The 13,104-nt window shown below is 40.4% G+C and overlaps 1 protein-coding gene across 8 annotated transcripts in view; it reads right to left on the bottom strand.

The window, feature by feature from the left end:
* SYNE2 (spectrin repeat containing nuclear envelope protein 2) overlaps positions 1 to 13,104 on the bottom strand; it is a 197,196-nt gene that overhangs the window by 104,670 nt on the left and 79,422 nt on the right. For all 8 annotated transcript variants that reach the window (XM_030007298.2, XM_030007297.2, XM_030007300.2 and 5 more), the window contains 7 exons: positions 8,917 to 9,072; positions 8,250 to 8,515; positions 4,979 to 7,088; positions 3,128 to 3,450; positions 1,975 to 2,119; positions 1,029 to 1,241; positions 395 to 660 (listed from right to left, as the gene is read on the bottom strand). In XM_030007298.2, coding sequence (XP_029863158.1) covers positions 395 to 660; positions 1,029 to 1,241; positions 1,975 to 2,119; positions 3,128 to 3,450; positions 4,979 to 7,088; positions 8,250 to 8,515; positions 8,917 to 9,072 — 3,479 coding nt within the window. The remainder of the gene's footprint in view (positions 1 to 394; positions 661 to 1,028; positions 1,242 to 1,974; positions 2,120 to 3,127; positions 3,451 to 4,978; positions 7,089 to 8,249; positions 8,516 to 8,916; positions 9,073 to 13,104) is intronic.

Genomic DNA, 13,104 nt, shown 5'->3' with positions numbered 1-13,104 from the left:
GTGGCACTCACTTAGTAAGGCAAAAGATGATTGTTGCAAAAAGTACAAGGTCTGATTTTCATAATAGTGGAAGACCCACACATCTCATTCAAGTTCACAAGAGCTTGGAGTCTCCAAAATCGACCATCATCCCTTCTGATTCCTTCTACATTTGAACACAAATTGCAGCCCACACAGGATATGGCCAGGCTCGCGTCTTCTCCCTAACTACTAACTCCCAATACCCATTTGGAGACAGCAGATAGGTTAGATGGAGCATTGGTCTGACCCAGCAGGGCATTCACTATCATTTTAAGTGCATTACAACTTTCATATGTTCTTTAATACCTAATAAAATGCTGTGCTTTTAGGTAGTCCTATGTCATATCTTCAACAGAAATTTCACACCACTTACTTTTTACAGCGATCCTGCATTGCCTTTATCTCACATAAGGCAGGAAGAGCAGCTTCTGCCTCTGTATTTTCAGATGTATTCAAGATGTTTCTTATTCGGTGAAGAAGTAAGAGTAAGAGCAGCTGTTGCTGGTTGATGTTTTCCTCAAATGAGTTCACAAAATCTAGTAATTCTACCAGTTCCTCTCTGGTAGCCTTTTCTTTCTCTTTAAGACTTTCTGGCTGTTCTTCCTGGAGCTTATCGAGAATTATTGTTTCTCGTTCCAGCTAAGTAAACAGCATGTCAAAGCATGAGATAAAGTGCTTTTTTTATTCCATCACATTAAGTTACATTATTCATTTACTCATATGCATGACTAAGTACCAGGAATTACATAGCCAGAGAGCTTGAACCTCTGAAGTGTGCCAAAACATTTACGTTTGCTTTAACTACAGAGTTGTTCTGGTTCAGAGAATTTGTACTATAAATATTGCCATCATTTTTGACTCCAGGTTCAAGAAAGGCTGGGGATAACTGGCTGATCAGTGGGTGGGAAATGGTGTTTTGCACTGATCTCAGCCCTTTACATGCCATTTTACTGAGGGGCCCATCCCTACCACATCCCCCAAAACTTACACTTTGTTGAGCAACTCACCTCTTCATTGATGAATTTCCATTCCTGCTTTAGCTCTTCACAGTTAATTTCCAGCTCTTTCGCCGCCTCAAGCAAACCCAGCCAATTTTCCCACAGCACTGTTACAATCCTGCCCAGTGCCCTGTCACTTCTGCATAATCTCATCAGCTCTCCAGAGACCTGCCTCAGCTTCACAAGATCATCTTCAGCCGAGTCAATGTTGGAGACTAAAATCTTAGAGGAAAAATAAACAAGTAAATAAATGAAACAATACAGTCAGAAGTGTTAATGAAGCATTCAGTAACATGATTAGGATCCTCTAATAAAATGGCAATCACTCCACCGAGCTGGTTAAAGACAGGTGTAATGGCAGAATTCTGTTGGCTAAGACTGTGGAGAAAAATGGGATAAACAAAACAAACAAAACAAACAGAACAGTGTGCCCAGGCAATTAGGTTGTCCTTACTTCTTTCTGGTTATTTAGAAGGGAAGAGAAATGAGCAGGAGTTACAGATACATAAAATGAAAAGCCTGTAACGTGATGAGTACTAAAAGAGAAGACAGCAAAGAGGTTGATTATAGCAGAGGTCTGGTGGGGAGGCAGCAAGAGATTCCTGGGTGGGGAAACTGGAAATTCTCTGATTTTCACTTCCGAGGGAAAACAACTGCAATGTTAGAAATTTGATCAGTCCTGGTCCTGCAAAAAAGAAATGAGGGATCTGAACAGAAATACACCACTATCTTAAGCACAGATAATGTTTGATTTCTACAGCAATAACATATACTCATTTTACATGGCCTATTATAATCCAGTCTTTTTATAGGTATATAAAGATAATCTGTGATTTTATATATACATAAATACAGGATAAAGAATTTCACTTCTTTCTATTGTGATATCATATGGTGTGCACAGCTGCATCACAGCTTTGCATGAGCTTTTCAAGTTCTTCAGAGCCTCTCTTACCTTGCTTTCTTCTAAGTGCTCCAGAGCTTCTTTGTAAGACATTGGTATTTGACACAAAGACTGTCTAAGTATCTTTTCCAGTTTGTTAAGATTATCACACACTTTATCTTTGGTTTTTGTGTAGCTTTTGTATTTTTCAAAATACCTGTAGGAAACAATTAATAGACCAATTAAAATTTGTTATGGTTGCTCCTCTCTCCAACTATAATGCCCACTAGAATTAAAAAAAAAAAAAAAAAAAAAAACAATCTTCTGAACTAGTAGTCCTTACTATTTTGCAAGTTATCTTCAATTAGCATTTGTTATACACTTCAGGTCCAATATCTGAGATACTTTAGAAATGCGGGTACAAATGCCCCAGAGGTAAAGAAATAGCTATGTATATCCATATATCAACCATGGAGCTGCTCAGAAGAATTATATGTCTTGATCTAAGCCTCCATCCTCCTCAGACATTCCCAAAAATTAGTTTCCAGTTTGTAACACACATTTTATTTGTCCTTAAGATGTATGGTCTGTACAATTCCAATTTCTTATTTCTATACCTTATCATCTCTTTTCTCTTACCAAAGCCTTTACAGTCATCCAATTCTTTGATTATGAAAGCAGATTTTAAGGTTATGCTCAACAGAACCAGAAGCACTGGATCATGAGAAAGCAATTTAAAAATCCTTTACTCTATCTCCCTAACTTTTTCGTTACATGTATCTGAAGGTCCTTCAGATCTCTTCTGTACCTATATTTGAAGGAAGGAAACTATGGCCTGTGTCTTGTTTGGTCTCTACTTTCTCAAGCCATCAGAATAGCCTATGCACTAGGGCCCCTCTGAAATCCATTCTAACCTGCACCAGCACTGAACTAAGGGACTGTGGAAATGTGCTTTCTTCTGATTCTGGCACCCTATGATCCTCAGTCGAGCCCCATACACACTTTTTGGACTATATTAAAAATAATTGCATTGTAAATTAGTAGCAATATGCTTATTGTCTGGTAATTTTCTTTCCATTAAAATCACATCTGGGAACAACAGAAACGCTTACAGTTCTTTCTGCTGAATTACCTGCTTCTATCAGAGCAGAAACAACACTGCATTTATTATCAGTCAAATTTCTCATAATAAGGAACGTGATCTAGGAAGATCTCTTAAAACTACCTCAGTTCATCAGCTTCCATTCTTTGAGCCTTCTCCCTTAATGCCCAACCCTTAGTGACTAGTTCTGTTGAAGTATTTTCCAGACGTATTTTGTCTTCTGGTTTAACTAGGTTTTTCAGCTTGGAGCACAGGTTTTCTATGTCAGCCTTTGCAGAGTTGAACTCTTCTTGTTTCCATTGTGGAGTTTGAGAGACCTCCTCTGAGATACCGAGCTCTGCTGCGGCAGACTGGACTTGAACTTCATAGTCCTCGAGGAACCTGGCAGCCCTCTGAACAGCCTTAGTATAAAGCTCACCAGTCTTACATGCCTCCTCCAGAGCACTCTGAAAGTGTTAAAAAGACAAAGGAACAATCAAGAAAGACTGCTGTGCTGATCTGGATCACCAGATGGTCTTCTCAGAATTTCACACCTGGCTGTCTTGGAGACCAGTGCTCCCAGAATTGGCCTGAGGAATTGAGGGAGGACACATGGCAAATGCACACTGCTACCTAGGTAGTTACAGATCTCTGTTGTACCCTATGGATTGATTGCCCTCAACCATAGGAAAAGGGGTTACGAGGGAACTGCTAATACTGGAAAAGTCCAGAGAGAAGGATGGCAGGACTCAAGAGCCATAAGATCCCTTACGGACATGGCAGTATATGACCTGTTCAGACCAGGAAAGCCCACACATTGATGCTTTATTCTGCTCCAGAGGATATCTCCACTATGACTTGCCAAACCCTCTTCTTGTATGTATTTACAAACAAATGACATGTGACTTTGCCAGCTCTTGGATTCCCACAGGGCGGAGAAACTTTGGCATTGTCCTTCCCACACAATAGCCAAGAAGTGAAGACAAAGCACAGCAAACCAGGAAATCTGGCAGCAGGACCATAAGTCCATCAGGGATGCTCAGTCCCTCACCTTTATTAGCTACTACCTCATATTACCTTGTTTGTATCCATTGATCTCTTGGACAGTCAGGGCACAGGTCTTCTTGACCAGGACACAGTTCCAGAACCTCTCTGCTATGAAGGTTACCGCTCTTCTGGTTTCTAACATAAATTCATTCACTAACTCTTTCTCCTTGTATTAACACTGCCCTTTAGCTTAAGCAGTCCTTTTCCATCCATTAAGTCTACCTCCAGCCTAATTACATTTCTCAGCTAGAATTCCCACTTGCCCTCAGCTTACTAGGTTGAGCAAATTCAGTTTTATTAACTGGCCTCAACATTTCTCGTCCCTTTAACAGCATCTCTTCCAGTTTGAGTGGAGATTTCCTGACAAAGGCATCAAGAATTGGGTCGATCCTTCAGCATTGCCTTATCAATGCCTTATATACTTGTGTTAAAGCCTTGGATCCCGGTTGCCTTTCCTTTGCTTACCCTTCCTGAGCCCTGATAACATTGGTTTGACCTGTACTTTACTCTCCTTGACCATTCCCAACTGGTAAGCTTTTTCTTTATGGTAGAAACAAGAAACTTCTGGTTTTTTCATCATTGTCACTATGGAAAATGTTACATAAAATCAGTCCCAAGAACAATCCTGGGCCAATCGCATCCAGCCTCTCTTCAGCTCAATATTTCAACACAATCTTTTCCTTCCTCCCCTTTACCTTTCTTTTCTTCTGCTAATTCCCACTGCTTGTTTATAATCAAATTGAATACAACTAATTTCTTTGTATCCTTAGTTTCTTACCATGATTCCCATCATATCCACCAATGCAAAGATGATGATAGGCCAATTCAGTTGTTAGAATAAAAGGAGGATATAAGTCATGAAAATATAAACACTACAGTCACAGACACCTAATCGAATTATTGGGAAAAGACATATGGCCATACCTTACTTTTATTAAATATACTTACAACACGGGCAGCAATATCTGTCTTCAGTTGTATTTCATGACCTTGCAGTGTCTCTAATTTTGTTTCTATATCAGCAGCAAGAGATTTTTCTTCTTGGTTTTCCCTCTCTTTTTCCATTCTACATTTAATAGCAGAAAACTTTGCTTGCATCATATTCTGAATTGCTTCCCATCGTATCTTTTCATACTGCATTATTTTTATGTCTATCAGAAGTGGCTGCTGGAGCTCTAATTGAATATGCTTTATGATGTGGAATACATGTTCTACTTCATTCTGGATATCTTCCTTGTTTACACCCTGGAGACCAGAGACCAAGTTCTGAAGAAACTGATTCAATTTCTCAACATCTTTCTCCAGGCTTTTTATTTCTTTCCTCTTAGATTCTTTGAATGGTGTATCAAAGACCTCATTTTTGTTTATTTGATTTGCTACCTCCTGGGCTAAGTACAAGATTTGTTGAACTGTCTGAAACAGAATCTGTGCAGATATAAGATTCTCAGCAGGAGAAGAGCTAGAGCTATCATTTAGGATGTTAGCTTCTTTTCTTACAGTGGATGTCACAGTCTGGATTTCATTTAGCAATGTCTGAATCTTATCACATTCCCTAACAACATTATCAAAGCGTATTATCTTCCCTTTAATTTTATTTTTAATTTTAAAAAATTTAGTTTGCAATTCATCCAGCTGCAGTGAGTCCCATTTTAGACCTACGTATTCAAAGATTTCTTTGTATTTCATTATTTGTGACAAATTGGACTGAAAAGTTAATACTTTTTCTTTAAGTGCTTTGCATTTATCCTTCACTTCCTGCTTGGCACCTAATAATTCATCTTCTTCCAAGTTCATTTCACTATACTGTAGATCATTAAGATCTTGCTGCAATGAAGTTATTCCTTCAGCAAACTCTCTGTAGACGGCTATCTTTTTTTCTACTTCATGAAGTTTACCCTGAATTTGCCTCTGTGTCTTCCTTGCTCTATTCTTCAGGCTTCTTAATTGATCAATCAAAAATAGTTGTTCAGACAGGCTCAGTTCCCCAGCTGTGACCTGACTCTCTTTACAGTGGGCTGAGATAAGCCCTTCTATTTCCTGTATGTCCTTTAAAATCTCCTTTAAAATGGCTTGTTGATTGATTAATTCTGACCATGTGCTGGTTTGGTTCATGTCAGGCCTGGCAAGCATCTCAGCATTTCGAAGCTGACAGTGAACTTTTTCTACTTCTGCAATAAGTTTTTGCCTCTCCTCCAGCTGGAGCTCTAGGTGCTGTAATCTTTGAGATGATTTCAGAACAAGAGCCTTGTATGAATTCTGCAATGTTTGTAAAAGGGAAGTCATATCAGAGATATCCTCTGGCTTCAAGTTGGGAATGATGTGCTGGAGCCCATAATTCAGTGATACAATCACAGGCTCTCTGTTTAGAACTTCTGTGTTCATAAGCTGACAACTTCTGATCTGTGATTTAACATCACTGGGGAAAAGTGCTGCCTTCTGATCAAGAGAGGACAGTGAATCTTTGACCCATGAAATATTTTCTTTGAGCCTCTTCATCATTTCATGTTTCATGAGAGCAGGACCAGTGATCTGAACATCCTCTCGAGGAGTTTGTTGCGCTGATAATGCTTCCAATTTGCTCTGCAAATCATGTATAGAGTTCTCCAAAGCTACCTTCTCTTGATCACTCCAAATTCTTTTCATCTGCAGTTCAATCCTTCTTTTTAATAGAGAAAGACCATGTTTAATGTCCTGTAGCTCTGTGGTCCAAAGTACAGGACATTTGGCTTTTCCTGCAGCTGAGGAATGTAACTCTGCTTGTAAATACTGTTCTTGTATCAGTCTCTGAATATCCTGTGCTTTACTCATAAGCAGGTTAAATTCATCTATTTCTGCCACAACTTGATCATGTTTCTTTTGCACTGTTTGTTCCATGTGTTGCCACCATTGCTCCAGTTGCCTCATTTGGCTTTCAGTTAACACTTTATCCATGCATGTTAAATGCTGAGATAAACTTTCTTGCTGAGTTTTCAACTGGTTTAAGACATCTCTTTCTTTTCGTAAGGACTCTATGCATGCTTTAATTTTCTCCAGAAGAACTGTGTTGTTCATAGGACCCCTGCCAAAAATATGAGTAACATTTAAAAAAAAAAAAAAAAAAATTCTCCTAAAATATGGACTAGACACATTTTAAAAAAGAGAATTTCACTGTTTAGAAAATGATTCACTCACTTTATTCACTTAATCGCATGTATCTCTCAATGTTCTCTCACAAATTTCCTAACTACCATTGCAGTCTCATTATTTCTTTCTTATCTCTACAGCATTATTTATTTCTAGATCTCTCTGCAGGAAAGGTATATTCTAATGTATGTTCTCTAAAATTGCAGTATATACTAATGTGACATTTCCTAAAGGAATGTAGCCTCCCTTTAAAGTTAGAATAAATAAAATTTTAAAAATCAACAATAGTGTTAAGTCATCTCTAAGTGAATTAATAACATTTTATGGTAATTTCTGATTTACAATGAAGATAAAACTTAGGTATAAGAAAAACTTCAAAAGTTCCCATTCATTCAAGATTAATTTGGAGGGGTTTATCTACTCATCTTTTATTTCCAGGAGTATTTTGAAATTCCCACCTAAAATACATTTAGCATCTAGACTTTTATTCAATTTTTTCCAATCTCTCTGCTGTAAATTAACAATTTCATAAATTATTTTAAAGATTTTCAAATTATTGTGATACATTATTGTGAATGATAGGCTAGTTCCATGTTTTGAAGGCTAACTCATAAAAGGTACTAAATATTTTGTTTGTGTTGGTTAACTCTGAATTGGTACTGTAGACTTATTTATTGCCACAGAATTCTCCCTATCAAATGATGCTAATTTTCAGAGTAATGAGATATTTCACTCAGAAAAAAATTAGCACCACTGAGTCCTTAAAGAAAAATTAATATTTCACATCTGCCATATTTTTGCAAAAATATTTTAATATGGCTTTTATATAGGTTTTTAGCACAGCCATCATTTCTTTGTTTTGCTAAAAAATAAAAAAAGTAGATGTTGCTAAAGGATAGCAGAGAACCACCAGAAATGCTTCTACTTAAGGTTGTTTAAACTTACAAACCTATGAGACTTCTCTTGCTACCTAATGTTAACGAGATGGATAAAACACCATATTCTTGTCTAAGCATTATTGAAGTATGGCATGAAATTCAGTCTAGGACCATATCTGTTCTGCAACCTATTAAGAGAAACCCTCAACTATACTTACATTTTTATGTTATCTTTTTCTGTTGACAAATTTTTCATTGAAGACTGCACAGAAGAAAGATTTTTCTGGTACTCATTAATTAAACAGTACTGTTGTTGCTTCACTGCCTTAACAGCATCTAGTTCTTGAAGCAGCCTGTCCCAGCAAGGCACCGCAGGCTCTGTGGTTTGCAGCTCTGCTCTGTTTGATCCTGTTGCATTGGGAAATGCTTCTTGACTATGACACAAAGATTTTGTTTTCCATGTTTCCAGTTCAGTTTGTAAATTCTACAATCAAGCCCACCACAGAGAGGGGATTAAATGAGGATCTTAAATACTTTCAGCTTTTAAAACAAAACACAGTTAAAGACTGATACATCTACAGACATCTGCTTGTTCATTCCCATGCAAATGAGCATGCATGCCTGTGCACATCATGGAAGCACATGCGCAATCATAGGTGTATCTACTACTGCACCCTAGAAAAGCAGTACAAATTACAGTATTTACATGGACATACTTGCACTAAGGCACAGTGTTTGTAGATTACCTGGTAGACAAACTGACTAATCATGCGATCAAACCTCGGATAAGACTATATGCAACAATTTTGCTTTGCCCAAGTGAATCATAATTCTGTAAGTGTATCACTACATTAACAATGAGGAATGCCTTTGCAATTTCCATACCTCCAGCTCTTTTAGTTGTTCATTTATAAGCACGATATCCAGTTCAGCCAATTCATTTTTCAGGTCATTGATCTTTTGTTCCTGTTCAAAATATTTAGTGTTTACTTGCACTCCAGGAAATAGTTCCTTCTGGACAGCCACTTCTGCACCTGTGTCCTACAACGCAAAACAGGATTTTTATTTCTGAAGGTCCTAAACCAACAAGTTTTCTGACTGCAACACTTTGCTTCACATGTTTAAGCCATGCCTAAATCCTACTGTGGCTTCCCCCACAGCCTCTGTGGGTCAACCAGGACCCAGAGGCTGGAACCTCCATCACTACCCTCCACCTCTGCAGTCACCCTGGCTTGCCAGCACTGCTCAGATAGCTATGAAATCTCTGCCCATCATTTTAAGGTTGAAACTCTGATATCCCCACCTTCAAATGACATCCTCCCTGCACCCACCTCTACTACTGATAAATTTACAGGTCTATCCTGTCTTCTCCTCCTTACACATTCATGGACCTTTAACTCTCCTCACACTCACATTCCTTCCGTGCAGCACCAGCCCTGATATACAGCTGTGTCCCTCACCAGGACTATCTCTTCAACTGTTCTTCACAGGACAACTCATGCATGAAGCAGCTTGGCTGCGACACAAAGCCACGGCTACTACTGCCACAAAAGCCATCCGAAATCAGGGGTAAGATGAGAGCATTAGGGAGCCATGTCTCAATCAAAGTGGGGAAGAAGGGAATGGGGGGCTCCAGAACCAGTCCCTGGCACTGCCATTGATTCCCACAATGACAGGACAAGTCACTTGGTGTGTGGCCACGTTTAACAGCCCATCGGCTGGGCTGAGGTCGTTGCCCAAGTGGATGCTCTTAGCCAACTCCAGTCCAGATGTAAAACATAATCCTCTAAATCACCTTCAGCTGTTGCAGACAGCAATATAAATGAAATGTCACAGTCTTATTGGGTAACATGGTGATACCTTAAAAATCCTTCTGCATTTCCCTTCCTCCAGTACGTGTCTATATCTGGTATAAACTGTGATCTGTTCCACATATAGACTTCATGTGAGTAAATGCATACAAATATACTGATATGACTACAGTGTGAGCTTCTCCATGGTACCAACATATAAAATTCTTGTTTGATAAACTTACTGTATTGCTACTTCAGATACTATTTTACTAGGAAGCAGTCAGCTATCCCTGCAGCCATATCACTTGTAAGCTGTCACTATCATCTGTCTCTATGGGTCATGAGCTATCCAAAACACATCTGCTTCCAGGTGTAGGAAACATGTAGCACATTGTAGACTATAGTGGAAAATAATAATTCTATTTATTTGAACTCTTTTGGTTATTTTCAGTCAAAACTGAAGGGAACCACTCATGAAATAGTCAATCAGAGAACTTTTCCATTTCTCTGTGTACACATCTGTAAATGGTTGTATCAATTCAGACATAAGATTTCATCTTAAGAGACTTTGGAGTGCCATAGAACTGAAGTAAGCAGAAAAACTCAGCTAAGCTATCACAGAGTGAGGCGAGATCCACTTTACCAGACTGAAGTATAAATGCATCAAACCACACAGGAAAGTAAGTGTCCTGACACTAAGAAAAAACTCAGGATTGCTGTGTACATGTTTTGCTTGTTTGTATGACATTCTTAATGGACACCATGGCACTGCCTCCCCACAGATACACAGACACATACATAGTGTCGATCTCCCCACACAACAGTTTTAATGTTTCCCATAGTTTCTCAGTCCATCACATGGTTGGAAAAGGAGGCATATATGAGAAGGGGAGAGAATGGGGGTTGCTAACCAGCTACTGTCCTTCAGGTACAAAGCCAGGGCTCCCCTGCTGACTCGTCACAGTGCAGGCCTGTGGGAAACTGCCAAAAGTGACTCTGGCTTCAGGCTACAGTGTAGCCCCAGTCTAAATCCTTTCTTATCCAACACCTTCCTCAGAAAATCAGCAGAACCTACTTTCCCTTCCCTTTGCAAGCTCCAAATTGAATGAATACAAACATTTAAAGATCACATTTAGAAGTGAAAAATCAGTCAATTTAGAATGGAATGGAATGGAATGGAATGAAATGGAATGAAATGGAATGGAACAAAACAGAAAGAAATGGAATGTTTTCAGTTGGAAAGGACCTACAGTGATCATCTAGTCCAACTGCCTGACCAGTTCAGGGCTGATCCAAGTTAAAGCATGCTGTTAAGGGCATTGTCCAAATGCCTCTTAAACACTGACAGGCTTCGGGCATCGACCAGCTCTCTAGGAAGCCTGTTCCAGTGTTTGACCACCCTCTCAGTAAAGAAATGCTTCCTAGAGTGAAGTCTAAACCTCCCCTGGCGCAGCTTTGAAACCATTCCTTCATGTCCTATCATTGGATACCAGGGAGAAGAGATCAGCACCTCCCTCTCCACTTCCCCTCCTCAGGAAGCTGTGGAAAGCAATGAGGTCACCCCTCAGCCTCCTTTTCTCCAAACTAGACAAGCCCAAAGTCCTTAGCTGTTCCTCATAGACATTCCTTCCAGCCCTTTCACCAGCTTTGTTGCCATCCTCTGGATGCATTCAAGGACCTTCACATCCTTCTTAAATTGCGGGGCCCAGAACTGCACACAGTACTCAAGGTGAGGCCACACCAACACTAAATACAGAGGGATAATCACCTCTTTTGACTGACTGTATTTAATGCACCCCAGGATGCAGTTTGCCTTCTTGACTGCCAGGGCACACTGCTGACTCATATTGAGGCTGCTGTCAACCAGCATCCCCAGATCCCTTTCTGCAGGGCTGCTCTCCAGTCACGCCTTTCCCAATTTATACACGTGTCTGGCGTTACTCCATCCCAGGTGCAGAATCCAGCATTCGGACTTGTTAAATTTTATCCCATCAATCATCACCCAATGCTCCAATCTATCTAGATCCCTCTGCAAGGCACCTTGTCCCTTAAGAGAGTCAACAGCACCTCCCAGTTTGGTATCTTCAGCAAACTTGCTAATGGTGCATTCAAATCCTGCATCTAGATCATTGATAAATACTGGCCCTAGAATTGAACCCTGAGGAACACTGCTGGTGACCGGCCATCAGCCAGATGTAGCCCTATTCACTACAACCCTTTGAGCTCTGCCCTTCAGTCAGTTCTTCACCCGGTGCACCGTGAACCTGCTCATCGCACAGTTGGAAAACTTGCCCAGAAGGATGCTGTAAGGGACAGTATCAAAAGCCTTACTAAAATCCAGAAAAACTACATCCACTGCCTTCCCTTCAACCAGTAGGTGGGTGACCTTATCATAGAAGGATATCAAATTAGTTAAACAGGACTTTCCCTTTGTGAACCCGTGTTGAGTGTGCCTGATCTGTGCCAGTTCTGTTTAATACCTTTATCAATGATCTGGATGAGGGGATTGAGTGCACTCTCAACAAGTTTGCAGATGACACCAAGTTGGGCAGGAGTGTTGATGTGCTTGAGGGTAGAAAGGCTCTAGAGAGGGATGCGGACAGGCTGGATTGATGGGCTGAGGCCAACTGTATGAGGTTCAACAAGGCCAAGTGCTGGGTCCTGCGCTTGGGTCACAACAACCCCATGCAGCGCTACAGGCTTGGGCAAGAGTGGCTGGAAAGCTGCCTGGTGGAAAAGGACCTGGGGGTATTGGTCAACAGCCAGTTGAATATGAGCCAGCAGTGTGCCCAGGTAGTCAAGAAGGCCAATAGCATCCTGGCTTGCATGAGAAATAGTGTGACCAGCAGGACTAGGGAAGTGATTGTCCCCCAGTTCCAGGCACTGGTGAAGCCGCATCTCAAATAGTGTGTTCAGTTTTAGGCCTCTCACTACAAGGAAGTCATTGAGGTGCTGGAGCACTAAAGAAGGGCAACGAAGCTGGTGAATGGTCTAGAGAGCAAGTCTTATGAGGAGTAGCTGAGGGAACTGGGGTTGTTTAGTCTGGAGAAAATGAGGCTCAGGGGAGACCTTATTGCTCTTTACAACTACCTGAAAGGAGGTTGTAGCAAGGTGGCTGTCAGTCTCTTTTCCCAAGTAACAAGAGACAGGATTGTGGCAGTACACTCCCCCCACAGCAGGAAACGACACTTCTCCAGGCAGGGAGAAGAGGAAAAAAAACCTAAACCCTGGAGGCCACAGGTTGAAAATTGAGCTGGCCAATCGAGACGTGCCAGGTACA

Source organism: Aquila chrysaetos, chromosome 2, assembly GCF_900496995.4.
Source record: "Aquila chrysaetos chrysaetos chromosome 2, bAquChr1.4, whole genome shotgun sequence".
Classification (NCBI taxonomy): domain Eukaryota; kingdom Metazoa; phylum Chordata; class Aves; order Accipitriformes; family Accipitridae; genus Aquila; species Aquila chrysaetos.
Note: the sequence above shows the minus strand (reverse complement) of the source record. Positions and strands in the feature narration are given on the sequence as shown.